The 22836-nt window shown below is 37.6% G+C and overlaps 2 protein-coding genes across 2 annotated transcripts; both read left to right on the forward strand.

Moving 5' to 3' along the window:
• Positions 1 to 12648: 12648 nt before the first annotated feature.
• LOC135084152 (uncharacterized) lies at positions 12649 to 14691 on the forward strand. Its single transcript, XM_063978897.1, has 2 exons — positions 12649 to 12889; positions 13252 to 14691. Exons 1-2 carry the CDS (start codon positions 12754 to 12756, stop codon positions 14559 to 14561), a joined length of 1446 nt encoding a protein of 481 aa, XP_063834967.1. The 5' UTR covers positions 12649 to 12753; the 3' UTR covers positions 14562 to 14691.
• Positions 14692 to 14942: 251 nt separating this feature from the next.
• Positions 14943 to 18839, forward strand: LOC135084072 (NACHT, LRR and PYD domains-containing protein 14-like). The gene is made up of 2 exons (XM_063978813.1): positions 14943 to 15143; positions 17539 to 18839. Exons 1-2 carry the CDS (start codon positions 14993 to 14995, stop codon positions 18837 to 18839), a joined length of 1452 nt encoding a protein of 483 aa, XP_063834883.1. The 5' UTR covers positions 14943 to 14992.
• Positions 18840 to 22836: the final 3997 nt, after the last annotated feature.

The raw sequence follows: 22836 nt of genomic DNA on the forward strand, positions 1-22836 counted from the left end.
TTTAATGCGAACTATGCCATTAGACATTGTCTGTCAGTTAACCTTTGGGCTAAACAGGATAAAATCGTTAGTGAATTGAAGCGAATCAGTGATATGCAATATAGTTTTAAATAAAATAAGTAAATAATTGTCTGTACAAATTCATCAGGCAGTTTTCCAAAGTGCTGAGCAAGGGTCCGAGCCGTACTTATTGTCGGAGAGTCCGGTCCGTCTGCTTGGACCCACCGGAAAAAGATTGGAAGTTTCTCTTTACATAACTTGTATTCTAAGTGAACAGCGTGTTGGCATTATTAATATGAAATTGGAATATTAATATTAAAATCGTTGGTCATTACTTCTTGTACCAAATATTTTATTTCTTTCTTTCATTATTCGATCACTTCTTAATATTTGATTTGTCTACTACAAGCTTCAACATTAAAATATCCTAAGGTATGTAAAATCATACGGTAGCAGGTAAATACCCCAAAACAAAAAAAAAGGTTATACGCACCATGTTTTTTAAAATGTATGAATTGTATGTGACTTTGTTGGTGTACCTAATAAATAAATAAACAAAAAGGCCCCAAAGCAGAGCAATCACAAAATGAAACATTTAATTATGTAATAGATGTACCTACCTAGTTTCTTACGTACAACAAAACATTATTCTCATTCCATAAGTCTTCCATCTTAGCCCATAATAAGTCATCATCATCATCATTTCAGCCATAGGACGTCCACTGCTGAACATAGGCCTCCCCCAAAATGCTTTCCACGTAATAAGTATATTTGTGTATTTCAAAATTAATAATCGACCTTAATATTAAGCTTTAAACAATAACTACAAGTTGGTAGGGTAAATAGTCATAAAACAAACTAAGTGCGTGGCATCCTCTTTTCAAATTACAAATACGTTTCACAATAAATAAATACTCCCAAACAACCCGCGTTAATTATTTACCCACCCGCACCTTTCATGTACTCCTTTCAGCGAACAAAACGGCCCTATCTCCTCCAGAAGGAAATTAACCTCAGATAAGAACTCATAGACGTCTGCAAGACTAATGTTCCCCTGTCTCCCGGGAAAGGGGCGTCTAAAAGGGCTTATCGCCTACAAAAGGTATCGGCGAAGTTCCCTCTCCCTCTTTACACAATTTTCGGGAGGGGGCGGACCCCTTTTTGCGACGTACATTTTCATTTCCTTCATCTTTCTCCGCTTTCGAGACGCGCAGGGGCGGACTTAGGGCGATGGTTTAATGTTTAGTTTAATTTTCATAGGATATTGTAGCCGCGTAATACGGCAATAGAATAAAACCACCTCTACTCTTCCCGTGGAATTCGTAAGAGGTGACTAAAGGACAAATTACATGAACATCAGCCTTAGACAACCAATCTGGTCAGTGGGGGAAGTTCCTCTTCTTCTTATTCGTTAAGTACGCTCTTGGCCGAGCGGTCGTGGTCACGTTGAGGCGTTGTTCACATCGGTTGTAGAGGCGGATACAACTCTCCGCACGATCATTACCTACATTTAGGGCAAATCCTCCATTTCCCTCTGGTAAACTTAGACCAACTGCAGGATCTGGAGTCTCCACATGAGATTTTGTGTACATCTACTGAAATATTTTTGGTATTTCAGACGATGACACACACTAACATGTTTATGAAGATTGGTGTATTCATGTGATAAATCATTTGTGGAAAGCCAATCTAAAGCCTGGTCCGTGAGCACGTAGATTCCCGTCCAATGACCCCAAGCTGCCCATCCTTGTCGCTCGCACGTAATTATGTTGCTGTCGCGCTCGCACACTCACTGCGGGCGCGCGTCGCACAGTCGCGACAGCAATATAATTATGCGCGAGCGATAAGGATGGGTAACTTGGGGTCATTGGACGGGATTCTACGTGCTCACGGGCCAGGCTTTATAGTCTAATCTACACTGTTTACGCTAGATCAGGGCTGAAACTAAAAAATCTCAAAGCACAGCAAAAACTATCCCTGAGTCCATCCCTGCATCCAATTCCCCGTCTTACAGCAACCTTAGCCCGCCCCTCCCGCCTCGTTACCAAACTTCCATACTTTGTAATATGCAAATGTCGGGGAACGGCGTTAGGCGTCTTAAAATGAATTAATGACACAGGTGACACCTCCCCAGGGGGGTGGGAGTCTTAAGATGCGGGTAACGGGGTACTTTTGTGTTTTAAAATCAATAACGGGCGGCGGGTAGGTGGAGAGAGACGCACGCGGAATGTATTTAGTTTGAGTGTGATTTGATGTTTGGTACTTATGTGAGGATTGTAATTTAGATTTAGTGATTTAACTTTTGAAATAAATGAGCAGGGATACATGAAAAAGGTTCCTAGAATATTCGGAGATATTTAGAGTTATAATAGGAAGAATAAAGGAACGCAATCACGGGTGCGTATTCGTAAATCAAAAGAGATCAGTAGTTTCCAAAAAATACTTTAGTACTCGTAAGCATATTGATAATTATAAAATTAAAAAGTATTATTAAATAACTGGAAATACTATATGTGTGAAATTAAGACAACGTAAACTTAAAAAATAGTATAAATTATTAGAAATATGTCAATAGCTCGTACAAAATAACAAAAAAATTAAACAGTCCACGTAGAGAAAAAATTGCAACTAATAAAAAAACAGAAAAATAGAATAAAGCCTAGTCTTTCTCTTCTATGCATACTTAATCCTATTAGCACTAAATAATAAGTTTTTTTCTTTTCTATACTCAGATAACGCATAAAAAATTATAAAATTCGCAATTAACCATTAAACAAGGTATAATGACCTACAAACAGTATGGGTAACTAACGAGTAGGTATTTGACAAAAGATTTGTAGGCAAAACAGATTAGCAAGTGGCGGACTTAGGGACGCAATCAGGACATAGCGGTGGCCCTTCGTGACACTCACACCTCTTTACCAAGGGAACTCGAAGTGACATTTCGAAAATCGAACTCGAAATGACATAGATTGAAAATCGAACTAACTAGATAAGCCAAAATACACAGCAGTCGACTCAGATGAAAATCTATAACGGATTCATAGTTAACTTTCAAGTAAATTAACTTAACCCTACAACTGCTACAGGACAAAAAACGTGGGCCATTCCTGAAAAAAGTGCCAGAAACTAAAGTCATTACATTATTGTGAGCCTCTATCAATATTCAGTCTTCTATTTTAAAATATTCATTTTCTTTTTATAAATTCTATGCGACGTTTTAATCTTCTTATCTCTCTTTTAATTTCAAATAATCATACCGATGCAGGCCGCTACCAACCGGTCATTATGAAAATTATTGGGGAATGGACGTCCTATTGGCTGAAATGATGATGATTATGATAAAATAACACTAAAAACAAAAAGATCTCAGAGCCTAGTAGGGGTGACCCAGTAATGTTTAGTGGCGGTCCCGCGGTGACAGGCCGCTGACTGACCGACTAACGGGTCGTTACGCCGTATTGTCCACTTAGCGTCCCTTATGTTTCCTATCTGCTGGATTTAGAAAAAAAAACGATGTTTTTTTAAGTTTTTTTAAGCTGACCAAAACTTCGTATTTTTCACTTAGTTTTTTTTATTCATTAAAAAGCGCTTTTTAACCCACGATAAAAACATAGAAGCATTCTCCCGTTGTATTTAAGTTGGTGACTTATTCATAATAACCTTTCTTCAAGAAAAGTATTAAATTGCCTTTTTCGAATAGAATGTAAAATTTTCAGCGATAACACTTTTGGATCTTCGATAAAAAAAACCTATTGTAAAATTATCTGTAATAAGACAGACACATATAATATTATTTTATTGAGTCAAAATCAACTTACAAAAAGCAACAATTTCAATAGCTATTCAATAACTGAATTCCTTAGAATTACGAACATGATTTCACGTACGAAAATGTCGGCAATATCAAAGGAGCTAATATTATGTGTCAAGATACTCAAGATATTCTCTAGAAGCTTCTCAAGCCCCATCTTAATATTCTTATCAACATTAAAGGCACGTAACGCCGGCGAGAATTATATGTAATTATGTAAATACAAACGAAGAGGCAAGAATCCCCCACCGGGTGGGGGGCGCGAAAACTAGCGAGCGATATTATAACTCCGTGTACTTACGGCGCGGGGGTGTGGCGGCAGACTTTGGAAATTAATTGAAAACATTATTAAATATAGTACGTACAACATTATAAGATAACATAGATGATTCTCTGTAGTGTTCTTCTAACTACTTTTTGTTAGGAATGGGAACCGACGTAAACTTAAAAAATCTTTTTCCATGCAAACTCAACAGCGATTGCCAATTGGGGAGTTTTCTTTGTTGAGTTTTCCATGCCTGCCCTATGAAAACACGTTGTATTGCAGTTGAAGAATCGACTAGAATCATTTGTAGATCCCTTTGAAATATCTGGAATAGATGAAGGCACACGTGTATGCCCAAAAAAAATTAACGACGTTTCTCGACGTTCAAACAAAAATATGTTTTTGAGGAAGTATGATTATGAGGAAGAATCTCATACCAACATTGTTGTGACCTCAGTTGTTCATTAAAACACACCCTATTAGAGTTGAGGGTCAGAGGATTACGTATGAAAGACGAAACATAGTGACATTATTTGTATGTAATAGAACAGGCGCTACTTTGCAACGAAATATGATCTTTCGAAAATATAAAAGAAAGATTGTGCTTTCAAGATGTGCTTCTGCCAACATTGTTTAACAATCTTGACTGTCGACTATACATTATCCAACAGTAACTCATAATATGATTTTTTTAATTAGCTATCATGAATAGTTTTCAGAAGCAGCCTCCACCCCGCCGTAGCGCGCACTCTAAGAAGTGTTTCTCCGCCATCTTGCGACTCATCCCGCCCGCGGCTTCGACGGACGTGTAAGCTCGCACGTGCGCGGCGAAACAACAGCGTTCAGCGGCAGTGACAAAATGGCGGATATTTAATTTATTTTTAAGACCAAAAGTAAGAGTGAATAGTTAAAATAAGACCCATTTTTTCGCTGTCGCAATAATTTTCTTTAGACGTACTAATTTTTATGCCTATTTAGTACCAAAAAAATTTTGTTAGAAAAAATACTACCTTACCCATATAAACCCTTCAAGAAAGAGTCTGACTAAGTGACTGAGTTTCTTCATTTCATCACCAGCCTATCTCATTATCCCGAAGCAGTGATAGGGTTAAGTAAGACGTTTTAAAAAAGCCTTATTGCAAAAAAAAAATTAAGACCTTAGATAAGATTGGCACATTTTTCAATCGTAATTTTAACTGAAGAATATTATTATGTTAGGCACATTGACTGTTTCAGTATGGGAAATATGTCAAAATGACAAGTTTATTTATTCTTCAGTTAAAAGATAGGTAATATCTGACGCTTGAAAACTCAGCCGAAGCAATTATTTCTCAACAAAACATAAATTAGTTTGTTCCAACTTAATATTTAATTAACATTAAATCAAATTCCAGCTTTATTCCATCTAGCGGAGCTTCGACACCCAATATTGAATCCGAGCGGAGAGGAGCGAGCGGAGCGGAGCGCTCCGTTACTTACCTACTTCGTTCGCTCGCAATCTAACTTTGTTCCGCGCTGCGCTTTCTTGAAACTCAGGGCTGTGTCAGATATTAATAATTAATCTTATTTAAATATCAACAGCCTTCTAGAGAGTGTCGCGGCGAGTTTAGACGTGGACAGTGCCATTATGCAGCACTGGACACGCGTCCATCTTACTAAAGACACCAAATTGTCGTTCTTTAGAATAGAATAGAATAGAATAGAATGTATTTATTGCTTTTTCTGTGTACAGTTTGCAGTTGTTAAGGCATAAAATTCGTTACAACAGATTGCTCATATTGAGCATGCAATATTAAATTGTACAGACGATGCCACATCGAGACAAAACTTAATTTAATTAATTATTATTTTAATTATTCTGTCATTTACTAACATAGTTTCTAAGACCTTTGTTACTAACACTTTTAGGAGCTATGCCTGAATTAAATACCTTTTATTTATTTATTTATTAAATATGACATATTGGAATTTAAGGACAAAACTCACGGATCATTTTACTGTAACTCTATCTTACCATTAGGGCTCATTCCCATGGAGACACCTTGTTTCTTTCAGGATCCAGTTTAGTAGTACATAATTAAAACGTGTTTTTTAAACATTCACGCGAGCAAAACTAACACAAGTATATTATTTCAAAATTTAGGTTAGCTGATAATCTACTATATAAAAATAAGTCGGGTTTTCCTCCCTGACGCTATAACTCCAGAACGCACGAACCGATTTCCACGGTTTTGCATTCGTTGGAAAGGTCTCGGGCTCCGTGAGGTTTATAGCAAAGAAAATTCGGGAAAAGGGGGTAAAACAGGATCCACGCGTACGAAGTCGCGGGCGGCCGCTAGTTAGTACTAAAATTATTTTCACCGATTTTTAACAATCCAAAGCAATTCTTATCAAACTTGATCATCGCAGCCCTGGTTCTAAATTATAAACGAAGCGAGCGCCCCCCGAGGAAGTACTAGTACGTGCGGCAACTTGCGATATTACGCCGCGCGGTAAGCAGCTGATTTATTTGTTACGCTAATTTCAAATGTATTGCCAATGCTTTAAAGTGAAGAATGGGTTTGGCCAGTTGGCGCCAATATTGGTAGTTTGGTGTGGAAAGTAAAGATATTAATAATAATAATTGCTCATCGAAATCTTTGTATAGGTATACTAGTTTCATAAATTAAGGCTTAACTTCTTTAACGTTACCTCTCTGGCTGAATTTTAATCCCTATGAAGTCCTACAAAATTAAAATTTAATTTACATCTCTATACATAGTTCTGTCTCAAAATAAAATGAGCAGTTGAGCACCAATGCATAAAGCTTTTCTTTGAAAGCATTAATTTCTTGAATTTCATTAAGTAACACATACTTATTAATATTCCAATAAATCTGTCTATAAACCAAAATTTAATATACTCAGAAGTACCGAATATATTATTATGTACAGCAGTCTTATGTTTCGTAGATGAATTCCAACTATGTGTAATATACAGGGTGTTAGGTACATGGGTATATTAGCCGACACTAGTCCATGTTAACATGGTCATATAAATAGTATGGTGAAGTCAGAAAAATTATATCTTCATTTTAATTATTTTAATTTTCATACAAATCGGATTTTATAAAATTTATTTTGTATGAAAATTAAAAAAATAAAATGATGCTATCAAATTTCTGACTTCTCCATACCATTTATATGCCCATGTTAACAAGGACTAGTGTCGGCTCATATACCCATTTACCTAACACCCTGTAGACTCCGACTTCGTACGCGTGAAAATCGTTGACATAATTTTTTCCGCTTTTCAACATTTTTCATTGATGCCTCGCTCTTATTGGTCGTAACAATATGATTTTATATTATACCTAGCACACACACACATACCTAACACATAATTATACAAAGTAATACTTGGACATGTATCTAAGAGGTTTTTAAAAGCCGCCAATAAATTAATTTGAATTTGAACTTCGACACATCTTTGTGCAAGTGACAAGATACACAAAACCAATATGTCGCCTACTTAGAAGACCCGCCATGATATCTAACGAATCCCATCAACTTTATCACCCTCAAAGCTGTAAAACTAAACTAATTAATTCAGAACTACATCCATGATTACGCAAGCGAAATTTTGAGTACGTCTTGGAAATGTCTCAGGTGGCCCCCGGGGTGGCCCCCGCGAGTGGGAGGCCCCCCGCGAACGCCTGTTTTCGCGGCTCCCCTCGAATAAATAATAGTACATAGACTTATATGAATTAAGATACGTGTGGGTAAGAAACGTATTGATTTTCTTGAGAAACGCTAAGATGGGCGGGGTGGAGAGCTACTTACGTGGGTTGGCTCTTGGCAACGACAGTTTTGTAGTGCTGCGTTTTTGTGGGTTTTCTTGAAATCTTGTTGCAATTTTAGTCAAGCCAATAATGTTTGCTCTAAAACTTTTTATTTAGGTTGAGTTGCACCACTTAACTTTTACCGTAACTATAACGATAACCGGTGTATTTTGTACTGAGTTTGACATATTTTTGACGTTTGTTAAAGTCTTAGTCAAAGTAAGATGGTGCAACCCAGCCTAAGTCTTTTAAATAAACTTTTAATAACTTTGCTAAAAAAATATTGAAAAGAAACATGGTTTTACAAACAATACCGAAAGCTTTAAGCAAGCTTTCGTATACATCCCATGTAACGGTTAATCTTTTGACAGCAGCCAAAACTGAAACACTGAATTGAAGTCAAGTTTAGCTGAAAACAAGTCCTCAAAAAACTGCAACCTGACTGCAAGTGCTGCAGATGAACTTCATTGTATATTTTTTATCATTTCAGTGAAATGGCCGGCGTATTGGTCTCCAAGCTCCAACATCTCAAATTATTTTTAAACACGCTTTTATTAGGTCGTTGTTGAGTTGCACCACCTAACTTTGACCATAACTTTAACGTTATCCGGAGTTTTTTGTATGGAGTTTGACAGATTTTTGACGTTTGTTAAAGTCAGTGTAAGATGGTGCCACCCAGCCTAAATGTAATGGAATCTAAGAATCTGAATTACACGCACTTCAAATTCTTATAATATCATCATGAAACTTGGCTTATATGTAAATTAGATGACAATACAATATAAAGGTACCATCGAGCTGGTCTGATGATGGGACTGGAAGGAAGGCCATAGGAACTCCTAAACGAAACGGCGGAATCGCATCGAGTTCGGGTTCATTGGATTTGTCTTTTCGAGAACTTTAGTGTTAGATGATCCAAGGTCCTGATGATGGAGTCGGTAGGTGTCCATAGGAACTACTAAACGAAACGGCGGAAAGTTTAACCTTTAAAAAAAGCCTTTTGTGTAGTTTTTTAACTATTTTTTTTTGTAATAATACTCGTAATCACAATTAATTATAGAGTAAACAAAAAACCCAACTGCGTAAAATGACGTAAAACGGGTTTTTTGTTTATTCCGTAATTATTTTATTTTAATCTTTTTAGTTAAATAACATACATTTTTAAAGCTACTTAAAAAGCCCTTTATTTTGATACCCTACTCGATAGGTTTTGAGAAAAAAAAAATATTTGAAGACATTATGGCGCCTAAAATCCGCCATTTTTTTTTTTTTTCAATATAAATATAGCCAGTGTCACTTTCACGATCAAGACGAATCTAACAACACCTCTCACGCTAAAATCGGTCAAGCCGTTTAGGCTGTAGGCCGTGCCAAAGAAATATACATACATACAAACATACATACACTCGAAAAACATAACCCTCCTTCTGGCGCAGTCGGGTAAAAAGACGATCACAGAATTCAAAATCACATCAAACAGCTTTACCTACTCAATACCATTTGCTTCCAATAAACACATAAGTTTTATTAGTCTTACATACATGCATACGAATTTAATATAACTCCAAACACGGCCTCATACATAATGTAACATCTTATAGACAAAGAAAACGTTCGCCGAGGCGCGGCACTACATCATAATAATTTTAATGGATGGGGGCGCGGGTGGTGGGCGGCCTGTATAAAATTACATAAACTATTCTATTATTATTACATTATTATACTCAAGACGTCTCAATTTAATTTAAATGGAATTAATCTAAGTCTTGAGAACGCTGGTAGGTATAATACGCGTAATGAATTGCTTTCTGGGAATCATTTGTCATTGGTATTTTGGGGAAAAATTAGTTTATTCTTTGAAGGAATGTTTAGTTGTAAGATGGATGTAAAAATTAACTCGTGTAATTAAAATTAAATAGTCATTTGGAGTGAACAGACTGCAAAGTGTAAAAGAACCTAATTACAAAAAATAAATTACTTTGCGATGCGGGCAGCGCAGGACCGTGCATTGTGGAAAACCTTGGGGGAGGCCTTCGTCCAGCAGTGGACGTCATTTGGCTGAAACGAACGAACGAACGAAATTACTTTTATCAAGTGGCTGATGGTTTGAATCCTAAAGAGGGCAAATTTTGTGCGACGTTCATTTATTGCCAAATTATCAAGTCATGTAACTGTAATTAAAATAAAAAGCTTTTAAACGCTCTATAAATAATAAAATAAAAAATATAGATTCTATCATTACCTACCTACTCAATTTTTATGACTAAGCAATACATAACGTACATACATTGCAAGTTAAATAAAAGTTTGTAATAATTGGGTATGTGAGTGTGACACAGACACTTACATTCGTAAAAATAGGATCTATAACTATGAAAATAAAATGAACATAATATGATGTAGTTACCTACTTAGCTTAGGCAGTTAAACATACCGTCGTCCTAAACTTAGAAACTATCCTCAAAACTCACAATAACAATAACTGTTTCTTACTATTACATTAAAAGGCCAAATCCCATACAATGTGAAATCATCCCTCATTGTGCCACTTAGCGAACACGACGCTGTTCGCGTCGGGAGGACGATGGAATTTTATACATCCACTTACGCGATAGGGGTAATTGTAAGGGCAGAGGTACCCAAACTGTTTGGTGCCCCTCTTAAAAAGAGCCTACAGGAAGTCTAAGCGTTAGATTTACTTGGAATTTTATACATCCACTCCATCCACTTACGCGTTAGGGGTAATTGTGAGGGCAAAGGTACCCAAACTGTTTGGTGCTCCCATACACGGTGCTTACAGGAAGTAAAAGCATCAGATAATAAGAATTTATGGAATGAGAGTGGGCGGGACACATAGCTCGTAGAGCTTATGTTCCTTGGGCAGAAAAGTTCTCGATTCACGGGCCGGAAGACGTAGTGTGGGCAATCCTCCCACAAGGTGGACCGAGGATCTGGTGAAGTACCAGTATCGCGGGTAGTACCTGGATACGGGAAGCGCAGGACCGGTCGCTGTCTGTTAGCAAGGATGGTGTAAGGTAGGATGGTGTTAGCTAGCCAAGTGGACTTATAAAAAACCCTACCACCAACCAAACTGAACAGAAAAAATTTCCCTACTGGGAATCGACCCCGAGACCTCTGGGTCTGAAGCAGGTGATTTTTATCTCAATTTTAATAATACTGGTTATATTATTTTCACCGAAGAAAGAGAGAAAGAATAGAAACCTTTCTGTGACGCGAAGCTTCTTTCTATGACGCAAAGCTCTTTCTGTGTGTCTATTCCGTAGACTGTAGGCCTTTGGGGTTTTCGCCGAGAAGTTTGAGAACCACTGGCAAATGGTAAGAGGAGCGCTGTAAGGGGCAGATCTTCGCTCCATGGTTAATTAACATTTTCCGTGTGGGTGTGAGTGCCTATGTTCGTCTTACGCTCAATAATATACATATTCGCTAAAATGTATGTTTGTTTCTGTATTGTACGCTGCTGGGAGAGGTTCCTCTAGTTTCTGAGGTGGGGTGTGAAGTAAACTGAATATTTAATCATATGGGGCAAAAATTATATGCGGCTGTTGTTCACATAAATTGGCAAGCTGGGTAAAGTTAGATTGTTTTAGCCTATTCCAAGACAATGAGGGCTATCGTTTTTATACTTAACAGTTGGCACCCCTGGCGATTGACAGGACCTTACTCTACAGTGGCGCCATCTTAATGAGTGCAAATGCGATAGTCCTCCTACCACTTTAGCGCTCACCAGTTGGTGCCACTGTCTTCGCTACTAGCAAGTGTCAGGACCTTACTCTACAGTGGCGCTAACTGGTGAGCGCTAAAACGATAGCCCTCATTGTTTTGCTTTTTCATAATCTCTCCTTCTTTAAGGCAAAATTGTACAGACGACAACACATCAGGCTACCCATTTTTGTTGCAAATTCGCTTCTATTACAACTGCATAAGATCCCACAGTGTTTACCTTGACGTGCCGTTGTACTACCTTACTTAACCATAGCTATAACCATAACCGGTGTTTTTTGTGGAGTTTCACAGACTTTTGACGTTTGTTAAAGTAAGATGGTGCAACCCAGCCTAAGGTAGCAAAATAAGATGGACCAAGGATTTCTTTGGGAGGCCTTTATCCAGCAGTGGACATCATTTGGCTGTAACGAAAACACGAAAGTGAATTTCGCTCTTAAAAATTATTGAATGGAATTCAATTCTGAATCCACTACTTCAGCATTACGAAAACCGCAATATCCAAGACAAATTAATCTTGAAATAGCAATTCTAAAATGCACAATACAAATGGAAGAGCTATTTATCATAACATCGGCTAAACTATCGCATAATGAATGGTGCGGAGGGCAGGGGTGCCATGAAAAGGGTCTGAAAAAGGGGTCCCTCTTCTTTTATGTACCTCAGGCTACTAAAATGTATAAGATAATATATTCAATTCTGGACCTTATGGGTTATCTTGACAGGCGGGTGAAGTTTTCCAATGTTTACAAAGGAGATATTTTTGGTTTAAAAAATTCGTCATCAGGTCATTTCTCCACTACTGGAGCACGACCCTCTCTAATTCACCAGAGGCAAATGGAGGACTTGGCTTACACTCCCCACGCTACCCAGACTGGTTGGGAGGAATTTAAAGAATGCTGCATGGTTTTGTTATATGGCCTTTTTAAGCCTTATTACCTACCAAGCTTTTCTTTTTTTATAAAAACCGCTTTTATGACAGAAGGAAACCTTGCTGTCATTTTTGACACCATCAATGTTATTGACTGATTTTGATAAACTTATTTTTACTCAAAAACAATTTTATATCAATATTTAGAGCCGTAACAGTTAACAAAGCAGACAGAAGGACCAATGGATTCAAATGACAAGACAGAGCATGATGGGAAGCCTAAGCAGCCCAGCCCGGCGGTCTTGGAGGTGTTCCTACCCTGGGCCTGTGCCCAGCTGCAGGTCAAAGACTCGGTTGTTGTCACCAAGATTGTACAGAGTAAGTAACACATTAATAGCATTCAAAAGTTTTAATGTAAAAAGTTAAAGCACTGACTAATTTGAATCTAAACATGTAAACTCTGAAAAAAAATGCCAGGACCTATCTGGGCTAGTTTTATCCAAAATCCTTTCGCCTTTGGTGTTTGTTCAGTTATTCAAGTCATTTGCATCAATTCTTACTCTCTTGGTCATTAACCAGAGCTTGTTTGTAACAAAAATAAAGATCTCCAGTCTAATGATGAATTTGTACATCCCTTTCTTAAATGGAGCTCCTTGCATGATCATTTCAAACATGTTGTCACTGTCAAAACGCAACTTACCATCAAAATAACAGAGTAATGATCCAGAGTCTCTTTCCAGCTGATTACGTGAGCGTGGTCGGCCTCAGCGACCGATCGAAGAAGAAGGCCAAAAGTAAAGTATCCAAAGTGGAGCTAACCCTGGACATGGACAAAGATGACAGAAGCTGCACCACAATGCGCATGTCTGTGGCCTCAGAAATAGAACCGGGCATCCAGATATTCGCCTTCTACGACTCAGTCGACAACTTGGTTCAGCTGCGTTGCGACAAAAACCGCCATCTCCCTAGAATAATATTTAAAATTCTTGGAATGATCATCCAATTTCATCCCTATCTCCACACGATTACAATTAATTCTGGCATTGATCAAACTGGCATTTACGAAATCAGCAAATTTTTACCTTTATCCCACATCACTGACCTTTGCTTAGACGGCACGTTTATAGAAGAAAGCAACTACCATATTCTTCTAGAGAATGTCAACTACCTTCGTCACTTGTCGCTGGCCAGATGTAGCGTAAACGACGATGTTCTTGAACAAATTGCTTCATGCTTAAGCTACCCTTTACCAGCTTCTAGAACCTTATCAATACTAAATCTATCTTCCAACAAAATCACAGATTTGGGAGCCAAACATCTGTCAGAAGCTTTAAGATCCAATCGACAGATGAGTTATTTGAATCTATCTGGTAATATGCTGACAGACTCCGGAGCCGATTACTTGTTTAATACATTATTGAAGTTTCCGTTATCATTTGCGGAGTTATTAGCGTCAAGGTCGCGGCACATGACCTACTTGATGCAGAAGAATGTATTGGTAATGCAAAAAGTTAAAGAACTCCGCGCTGGTGACTTCGAGAAGCGAGCCGCAAGGAGAAAAACAGCTGTGAAGCCAATTTCTACTCCTAAAAAGGACAAGAAAGGCGTTGACAAGGAGCCTTCTCTGAGATCTTTTTCCGAATCCAAAAGCTATGGGAACTTCGAAGCTGTGTTCATTGAAAAAGCGACACAAATGGCTGAGGCTGTGCTAGGAGAGTTCCATGATCCTTTCGATGGGCAAAGTACTGTTATATCTGAGGGTGTAGTGTACAGTCAGGGTAACAATACTTTGTGCTACCTGAACTTGTCGTTCAACAACTTGAGTTACGTGTCGCTTACAAAGCTGTTGAAGGTGTTAACTTATCAGAAGGAGTCTGGGAGGAAGCCAAGAGGTCTGGTCAATATTTCTATTGAAGGTAACTTGATGCCGGTGATGTGTAGGGAACTCCAGCTGATAGATGACATTCTTGACACCGGTCTGATGCTGCAAACCAGGAGGTACTCCTTGCCAAAGAAACGAACCCAATCTAAAGTCGGCACGAAGTTTTGATTAATTTGTTTTTGTGATGCGTTTAATTTAGAGCTAATTTTATTTTTAGACTAGTTCATTGTTTTAATTTTAGATTTTGTTTTGTTCATTTTAATTGAATACAATTAAAATATTTTTATTATTATTCGTAGTACTTGTTTTCATTTCAACAGAGCAATAACGTACTAAGCACAGAATACTAGAATTTTTCTATCCCTATTATCATTTCTTATATCCAATCTTTGAAAATAGCAAGCTGAAAATAGGGCTCGAAATTAAAATATCCATAGCTAGAAACTTTCCTAGCACCTCTTTTCTTCTGAGCTGCCATTTTTTGACACCAAATTTGACACTTCTCCCTGACATTTGTCTTTCAGTTTCCTACTGACAGAAATAATCAGAATTAATACACGAATTTTGGATAATTTACAAAACTCATCTTTTCTATCGCAATGGATAACCCTCCAAAAGACAAGGCAAGCAACACCGAGGATATGGAGAGCGACAACCATCCCAGCCCCATGGACTTCGACGTCTACCTTCCGTATGCTTGCAGCCAGCTGCAGGTGGAAGCCGTTATCGTTGTGACCAAAGTGGTTCAGCGTAAGTATTACAATGATTAATAATTACTTTAATAACGTTAAGAACAGTACACAGCACATCTGTGTTATTACTAGCGGGCGCCCGCGACTTCGTACGCGTGGACCTTGTTTTGCCCCATTAGGGGTGAATTTTGCAAAATCCCGTCTTGGTGAGCACCTACGTTCTAAAAGGAACCCCCATGCAAAATTTAAGACTCCTAGCACTTGTAGTTTCTGAGATTTCGTGATGATGACTGAGTCAGTCAGTGACCTTTCGCTTTTATATAGGGTGATTGCTATAGTAATTGGCCTGTACATAGTTATTGGCCACCTTGGCTAAAATAAAAATAAACAAGCATATGTACGTTATTAAGAGTGGAAAAGAGACACAAATACTTTCTCTGAGCAATACGCTGTCCAATGTAGTATGTCAGAGTAAGAACAGATGGCACTCTAAACAGCAGAAGCTTTCTTTCGACAACGAGTCGTCCGAGTAGCCGCATGCTTGTCAAAATTTTAAGGTAAATATTTATGAATATTGTTCGTAATTTAATTGTTTTTGCTTGTTATAGTAATTTTACTGTTTTTTTGTAAAGAGATAAATGGTAGCTTATGTAGATAGATTAAGTTACTTTGTTTTGGAATAAAATAACTTTAAAATTAGACCGGCCAATAACTATACCACGTTTCAATTTATTTCAGTTATTGGCCATGGGTGGCCAATAATTAAATTTTACTTTTATTGTATTTTTATTCAAGATTAAGTTAATTTTACCCTTAAATATTTGCTATTAAAATACTAACGTCCTAACCTATTAGGATCAGTAATTAGCCGGGGGGCCAATTACTGACACTTATGCACGGCCAATAACTATTTTTATTGATTTACTTTACCTAGATTGTTACAAGATGCCGTAGGTAACACAGTATACTAAGGTTGGTAAAATAAAACAAATAATACCTGAAATGCAAAACAATGATTTTTTTTTATTCTCCTCTATCGTTTGTGGGACTATTTATTTATTATAAGCAAAATGGATTGGAAGCGGAAGTTACAGATGAACCTGAACCTATAAGTCGGGAGAAAGAATCAACATTGAGTGAAATAGGAGAACATCAAACTAGAGATAAAGAAAGAGAGACAAAAGACCCTAAAACTGGGACCCAAGAAGATGAGATAGGAACTTGTAGACGAACGAGAACGACGAGATGAACCGTTACCGTAACCAGAATATCAGAGGATTCTGGAAGAAAAAGCTAAAGAAAAAGAAATCCTCGAGAAAGAAAAAAGGTAACGGAAAATTGAAAGAGAACATAAAAGAGAGGACAGAAAACTGAAAGCTGAAGAAAAGAAAACTGCTAAAATAAAAAAAGTAAGAATAATGTATCTGTATCCAATCAAATCTGTAATATTTGCAAAAAGCTTATAAAAAATAGACTTTTAGTATGCTCTGAATGTCACCGTGTCTTTCATAAAATATCTTGTGCAACAGCATATTCCTGAAGAAGAAGGAGACAGTTATCTTTGTTACAATTGTTACAATGTTACTGAATGTACTGACGATGATGAGATAGATGAAGAAATCGATAAGAGTGATACTGATGACGAATTCTTAGCTAATCTTAAGGAAAGACAAAATGAGTTAGGATTACAAAGCGTGAAGTTTCAGTGATTTTTATGGTTTTTTTTCGGTGGCTAATAACTGTACTTCTAGGAGCCAATTACTGTGATTTAGGGGCCAATAGCTAAATTTAATGTGATCTCTGATATTTTTAAAATTATTATTGTAATTCTTATCGTATAACACCAAATAGGTACTAGCTTAAATAGCAGCAATATTGTTTTCTCATAATAAAATATAAAAAGTAAACAAAAGTCGAGTTTTTGTTACATTTTACACAAGTTAACTTACACAACGATCTTAAAGGGCCAATAACTGTAGCAATCACCCTAAATCTATATATTTATTATTATTTTGAAGTCGCCCAAGATGCCATCTCAATGAGGGCTATCGTTTTAGCGCTCACCAGTTAGCGCCACTGTAGAGTAAGGTCCTGTCACTTGCTAGTAGCGAAGACAGTGGCACCAACTGGTGAGCGCTAAAGTGGTAGGAGGACTATCGCATTTGCACTGATCAAGATGGCGCCACTGTAGAGTAAGGTCCTGTCAATCGCCAGGTGTGCCAACTATTAAGTATAAAAACGATAGCCCTCATTAGACCAATAGCTTAACGTGAAGCACCATCTGCTTAGATTAATAATGCCCGTTTTCACCATCAATCCCTAATTTCTAAGTGACCCTTATGGTAACACTTAACAGGAATTTTGTTTTCATATGGGTCACTTAAAAATTAGGGATCAATGGTGAAAACGGGCATAAGATTCCTTAACGGAACTCATTTGGTTTTATTTTTCAGAGGAATATGTTAGCATCAGTGCCATGTCAGAGAAATCTAAATCGAAACAAAAAGGCAAGCAACCAAAGATGCCGTCTCACCAGGATCTCGATTCCGACCAGGAACGAGACGAGAAGAGCGTCTCCCCTTCAGTGGAAGATGAGGAAAATGTGATTAACATCCTAGCGGTATATGATGCTAACGACAACCTGGTGCAATTGAAGTTCGACAAGAACAAGAACATACCTAGAACAGTGCTGAGAATCATCGGCCTCATCATACAATACCAAATTTACTTGACCACCCTTTGCATCAACAAGGGTATGGACCAATACACCATTTACGAGATTTGCAGGTTCCTCCCGCTCTCGCATTTGACTGATATATGCCTTGACAGCTGTTTCCTCAAAGAAGCTAACTACCACATGCTTTTGGAAAAGCAGAACTGCATCAGGCAACTGTCTTTGGCTAGATGCAGCATTTCTGACGAAGTGGTGCAAACCTTGGCGGAATTATTGGTGTATCCTCTGCCAGCTTCAAAGTCACTGTCAATTCTGAATCTGTCATCTAATAGATTAACCGATTTAGGTGCAAAGTACCTATCAGAGGCTTTGCGGTCAAATAGGCAGCTGAGCTATCTAAATCTGGCTGACAATATGATATCAGATGCTGGGGCAGACGAAGTACTGAACACGCTTGTGAATTTTCCACTCTCTTTCAACGAATTGCTATCATCGAGGTCTAGGCACATGGCGTATTTAAAGGAGAAGAGTGAACTAGTGATCCGTATTGCTAGAGAGTTAAGAGCGGGGGACTTTGATAGAAGACTGATGAAGCGTAAGTCTGTTAAACCTCCACCGTTGACGAAAAAGCCCAAAGGCGTAGAAAAGGAGCCCTCTTTAAAGTCTGTGGTGGAATCTAAGAGCACGACGAACATGGATGCGGCTTTCTTAGATAAGGCGACGATAATGGCTGAAAACACTTTGGGAGAATTTAAAGACCCGTTCAACAAAGCCAACACGTTCGTCCAAGATGGCATCGTCTACAGCTACGGCAACAATGCTTTAAGCTACTTGAATCTGTCGTACAACAACTTGAGTTATACATCTGTGAAGAAGTTGGCGAAAGTTTTGGCGTACCAGAAAAAGGTCGATAAGAAACCCAGAGGGTTGGTTAACGTCTCTATCGAGGGTAACTTTCTACCGGTGTATTGTAGAGAGTTGGCGCATATTGACCAAATATTGGACGTTGGCCTCTCGTCCCACCAGCGAAGGGTATCGTCCCACAAAAAGCGTCCACAATCCAAACCGAGCGCCAAGTAATTGGTGATCGGTTTCATTTAGTTGGCGCATATTGTCCAAATATTGGACTTTGGCCTTTCGTCCCACCAACGAAGGGTGTGATTTTTAATCGGTTTTCGTTTAGAAAAGTTTATTTAGACTTAGTTTTGGTTTTAGATTTAACTTTGATTATTGATAGGATATTTTAATTGTTTGTTATGTTTAATTTAAGGTATTCAATATATTATATTATGAAATGTATATGTTTTGATTCTTTGTAGCTTCACTTAACAACGATATTCCGATAAAAGGTATATAAATTGCCGAAACATCGAAACAAAGGATACCGCTTGGTCTAAATTAAGTAACTTGTGGATTTGAGCAGATAAAACTTAACGTTAAGAAAAATAGTAGCCTATTCCTTCATATAAAATACAAAACATAAGAAAACTCCTCAATAAACGTTGAGTTTTCTTTGAAAAAGAGTCAGTCTCAGTCAGCTATGATGTGCTCGTAACTTTTAACATACACGAAATAAGACTAAAAATTACTTTAAATCAAATATTACAGATCAAAATCTGTAAAAAAAATTCGGCTAATACAATGATATTATAGAACTATAGATATGTTACGTTCATAGAAATTACGATTTTAATCCGTGCCGAGCTATTCCAAATTGGACACATTGACAAATGTAACTGATAAGTGAAACAAAAGATACGAAATAGCACGCAAATGAAAGAGATAGCTATAGTTTTAACGATTCTGCACTAACTAATCTATGTCCGCAGCGCACGCATCCTTATCGCTCTAACGTCAAAACAAGATCGCTTTCTCTTTCTTAACTTGAACATGGCGCATGGCGTCTTGATTGTTTGCATAAATAATTGAAAATATAAATACTAAATAATTTTGCATAATCACATGTGGTAAGAGATCCCTTGTATTTTGTTTACTTTAGAGTCATAATTGGTACACTTTCGAAACACACACGATGGCATTTTTTATTTATTTTGGTAAGAACACAGGAACTTACGGTGTGGTACACGCGATTGCGCACGACGCAGGCCACACGAAGACTAAACACAAGACGTCCCAATTGGGACGTATTTGAGTATTCACAGCGCGAGCGCTTATAACATATCTGCTTTTGTTTTTATATAATATCATTGGGCTAATACATCAACGTTCAAACTAAACAAATTGCGAGCCCAAAATCACCCTATTCAATCAAATCCCAATTTTATTACACCTCCATAGAATCCTTTTCCCAACAAAGAATTAACATCTTGAGCGCTCCAATCTCAGAGGCACTATTTCCCAAAACTCCCGCTACAAAATTGAGCGCGGGCGGCGGGGGGCGGGCGCGTCGATATTCGCGCGGAACGGAAGCCATCTTAAAATATAAGAGCCCCCGCCCCCCCTCGCCTCCTTAGACGCTCGGTTTTTCCAACTCTGGCGGTATGGCGGGCAGGGGTGGTGAACAGTTGGGGAAATTTTCGGAGTAAAAATATTTTTGGGGTGTTTTTTCTTGCTGAGTTGTGATATGCAGATCGTGAATTGGGCTTAGAATGTTAGTTTTGAAATCATATCATTAATAATTGAGTCAATTTTTTAGATAAATTCGCCAAGACCGTTATAAATAAAGCTCATCGGGTCGCCAAATCTTTTTAAAAACCCTCTTTCACTTTATGTCAAAACTCTAACATGAGTCATCTTGACGTGGTCTTGACACCAATCCTCAAGTCAGATTAGTGCTTTAGTTAACTCGTATATCGAACGAAGCGACTACGAAATCGAATCAAAATCGATTGTTACAATATTTACATAGGTACACGAAAGCCGTTTGAAAGAAAGAAATATGAATTGAAAACCTTCGAATTCTCTATAGCAGTTTTCTAAACACGTTGATTAAGTCTAAACCTCATTAGTCCTTAAAATAGCACAAGAAAAGTGCATCGTGTGAAATAAACGGCTGAAAAATTCCATCGCTACATGATTGAGTTGAACAATATGTATTGTCTTACTCATACACCTGCCATCAAATATCTCGTTTCATATGTAGCGTCCAATCTATGCTGTCTGGGCTGGCTAGCCCAATTACTCCTCAATCTCGCAGACCGAGACAGGTCTAATGCGTTGTAGACTTGCCAAACGGCTTGCTTTATGATGATATTTTTTAATTTGTTTTTGGTATTCCAGAAAATCGTTTCACAGTAGGGGGACTTTTTCAAATCGTTACAGTAAGTCTTTCAGAAAAAACAGATAGAGATAGTTTCAGATCATTCAGTCTTTTCAAATTCAATTCAAAAATTCAAAATTCTTTATTTCTTTATAAAGGCTTACATAAATACTAATAGACGAAGCCTCCTTTTAGGCGTATGATTGCCTGTGCCAGGAGACAACGCTCTGCATAACTATAGGTGTTTTGTGTAAATTCTACTCAAAATCAATAATAAAGAAATATTCTATTATTCTACAATTATTATATTTTTATAAATATAATGATGTGAATATTATGTGTACTTACTGTAGGACGTGCTATGTGTATTATATTAGGAGTGTGCATTGTGTGTGTGTTATGTTAGTTTATAGTTTTGTATGTATGTTGCGTATGTATAGTATGGTGTATGTGTAGTGTTGTGTGTGTAGTGTAGTGTATGTATAGTGTAGTGTATGTGGAGTGTAGTATGGTATGTATGGTGCTTGTATTCATATTTTATTGTAAAATCACTTCATGAATTAACCAAAGCCTCAACTTCGTCGTAGTCTAAGTCTTGTAACCATTTTTTCATTGTAGATTTGCAATCTGAGAATGTTTTTTTATATAGATCAAGCTTTTTATTTATTTTACTAGCGGCCGCCCGCGACTTCGTACGCGTTGATCCCGTTTTACCCCCTTCATCTATCTTACGCGGTTTAGATTTTTTCATACAAATGTTTTTTCCCGCTAACTCCCGTTCCCGTTGGAATTTTGCAATATCCTGTTGTAACTAAGCTTTAAGTTTACTAAGGGACCTGCATGCCAAATTTCAAGCGTCTAACTTAAGCGGTTTAGATTTTTCATACAAAAGGATTTTCCCGGTAATTCCTGTTCCTGTGGGAATTCCTTTCTTAGTGCACCTCTACGGTACCTAAGCTACGTCCCTTATAAATTTCAAGTGCCTACGTTTAGCCGTTTAGGCTGTGCGTGGGTATGTCAGTGAGTCAGTCATACAAAAGGAATTTCCCGCTAATTCCAGTTCCCGTGGGAATTTTGCAATATCCTGTTGCAACTAAGCTTTAAGTTTACTAAGGTACCTGCTTGCAAAATTTTAAGCGTCTAACTTACGCGGTTTAGATTTTTTCATACAAATGTTTTTTCCCGCTAACTCCCGTTCCCGTGGGAATTTTGCAATATCCTGTTGTAACTAAGCTTTAAATTTACTAAGGTACCTGCATGCCAAATTTCATGCGTCTATGTTACGTGGCTTAGATTTTTTCATACAAATGTTTTTTCTCGCTAATTCCCGTTCCCGTAGGAATTTTGCAATATCCTGTTATAACTAAGCTTTAAGTTTACTAAGGTACCTGCTTGCCAAATTTCAAGCGTCTAACTTAAGCGGTTTAGATTTTTCATACAAAAGAATTTTCCCGCTAATGCCCGTTCCCGTGGGAATTCCTAAGTATCCTATAACCTGCCCAGGAGTATGAAGAATAATTGTACCAAGTTTAGTTAAAATCCGTCGAGTAGTTTTTGTTTCTATAAGGAACATACAGACAGACAGACAGACAGACAGACAGACAGACAGACAAAAATTTTACTGATTGCATTTTTGGCATCAGTATCGATCACTAATCACCCCCTGATAGTTATTTTGAAAATATATTTCATGTACAGAATTGACCTCTCTACAGATTTATTATAAGTATAGATTATAGAGATGGGAAGATCGGAAATCAAATTGCATTTGAGCAAACTTTGTTCTGAGTCTGGGAATGGCTGCTACTTTGAACTGACGAGCTCGTCTTTTATCTTCAACGCGAGGGTCGTATGTCA

This window comes from Ostrinia nubilalis, chromosome 25 (assembly GCF_963855985.1).
Source record: "Ostrinia nubilalis chromosome 25, ilOstNubi1.1, whole genome shotgun sequence".
Classification (NCBI taxonomy): Eukaryota; Metazoa; Arthropoda; class Insecta; order Lepidoptera; family Crambidae; genus Ostrinia; species Ostrinia nubilalis.

Bases quoted from the DNA above. Each gene is read 5' to 3' on its own strand.
- LOC135084152 (XM_063978897.1), top strand. From the start codon at position 12,754: ATGGATTCAAATGACAAGACAGAGCATGATGGGAAGCCTAAGCAGCCC. The intron at 12,890-13,251 runs GTAAGTAACACA...GTCTCTTTCCAG, and splicing joins TGTCACCAAGATTGTACAGA to CTGATTACGTGAGCGTGGTC.
- LOC135084072 (XM_063978813.1), top strand. From the start codon at position 14,993: ATGGATAACCCTCCAAAAGACAAGGCAAGCAACACCGAGGATATGGAG. The intron at 15,144-17,538 runs GTAAGTATTACA...TTTATTTTTCAG, and splicing joins TGTGACCAAAGTGGTTCAGC to AGGAATATGTTAGCATCAGT.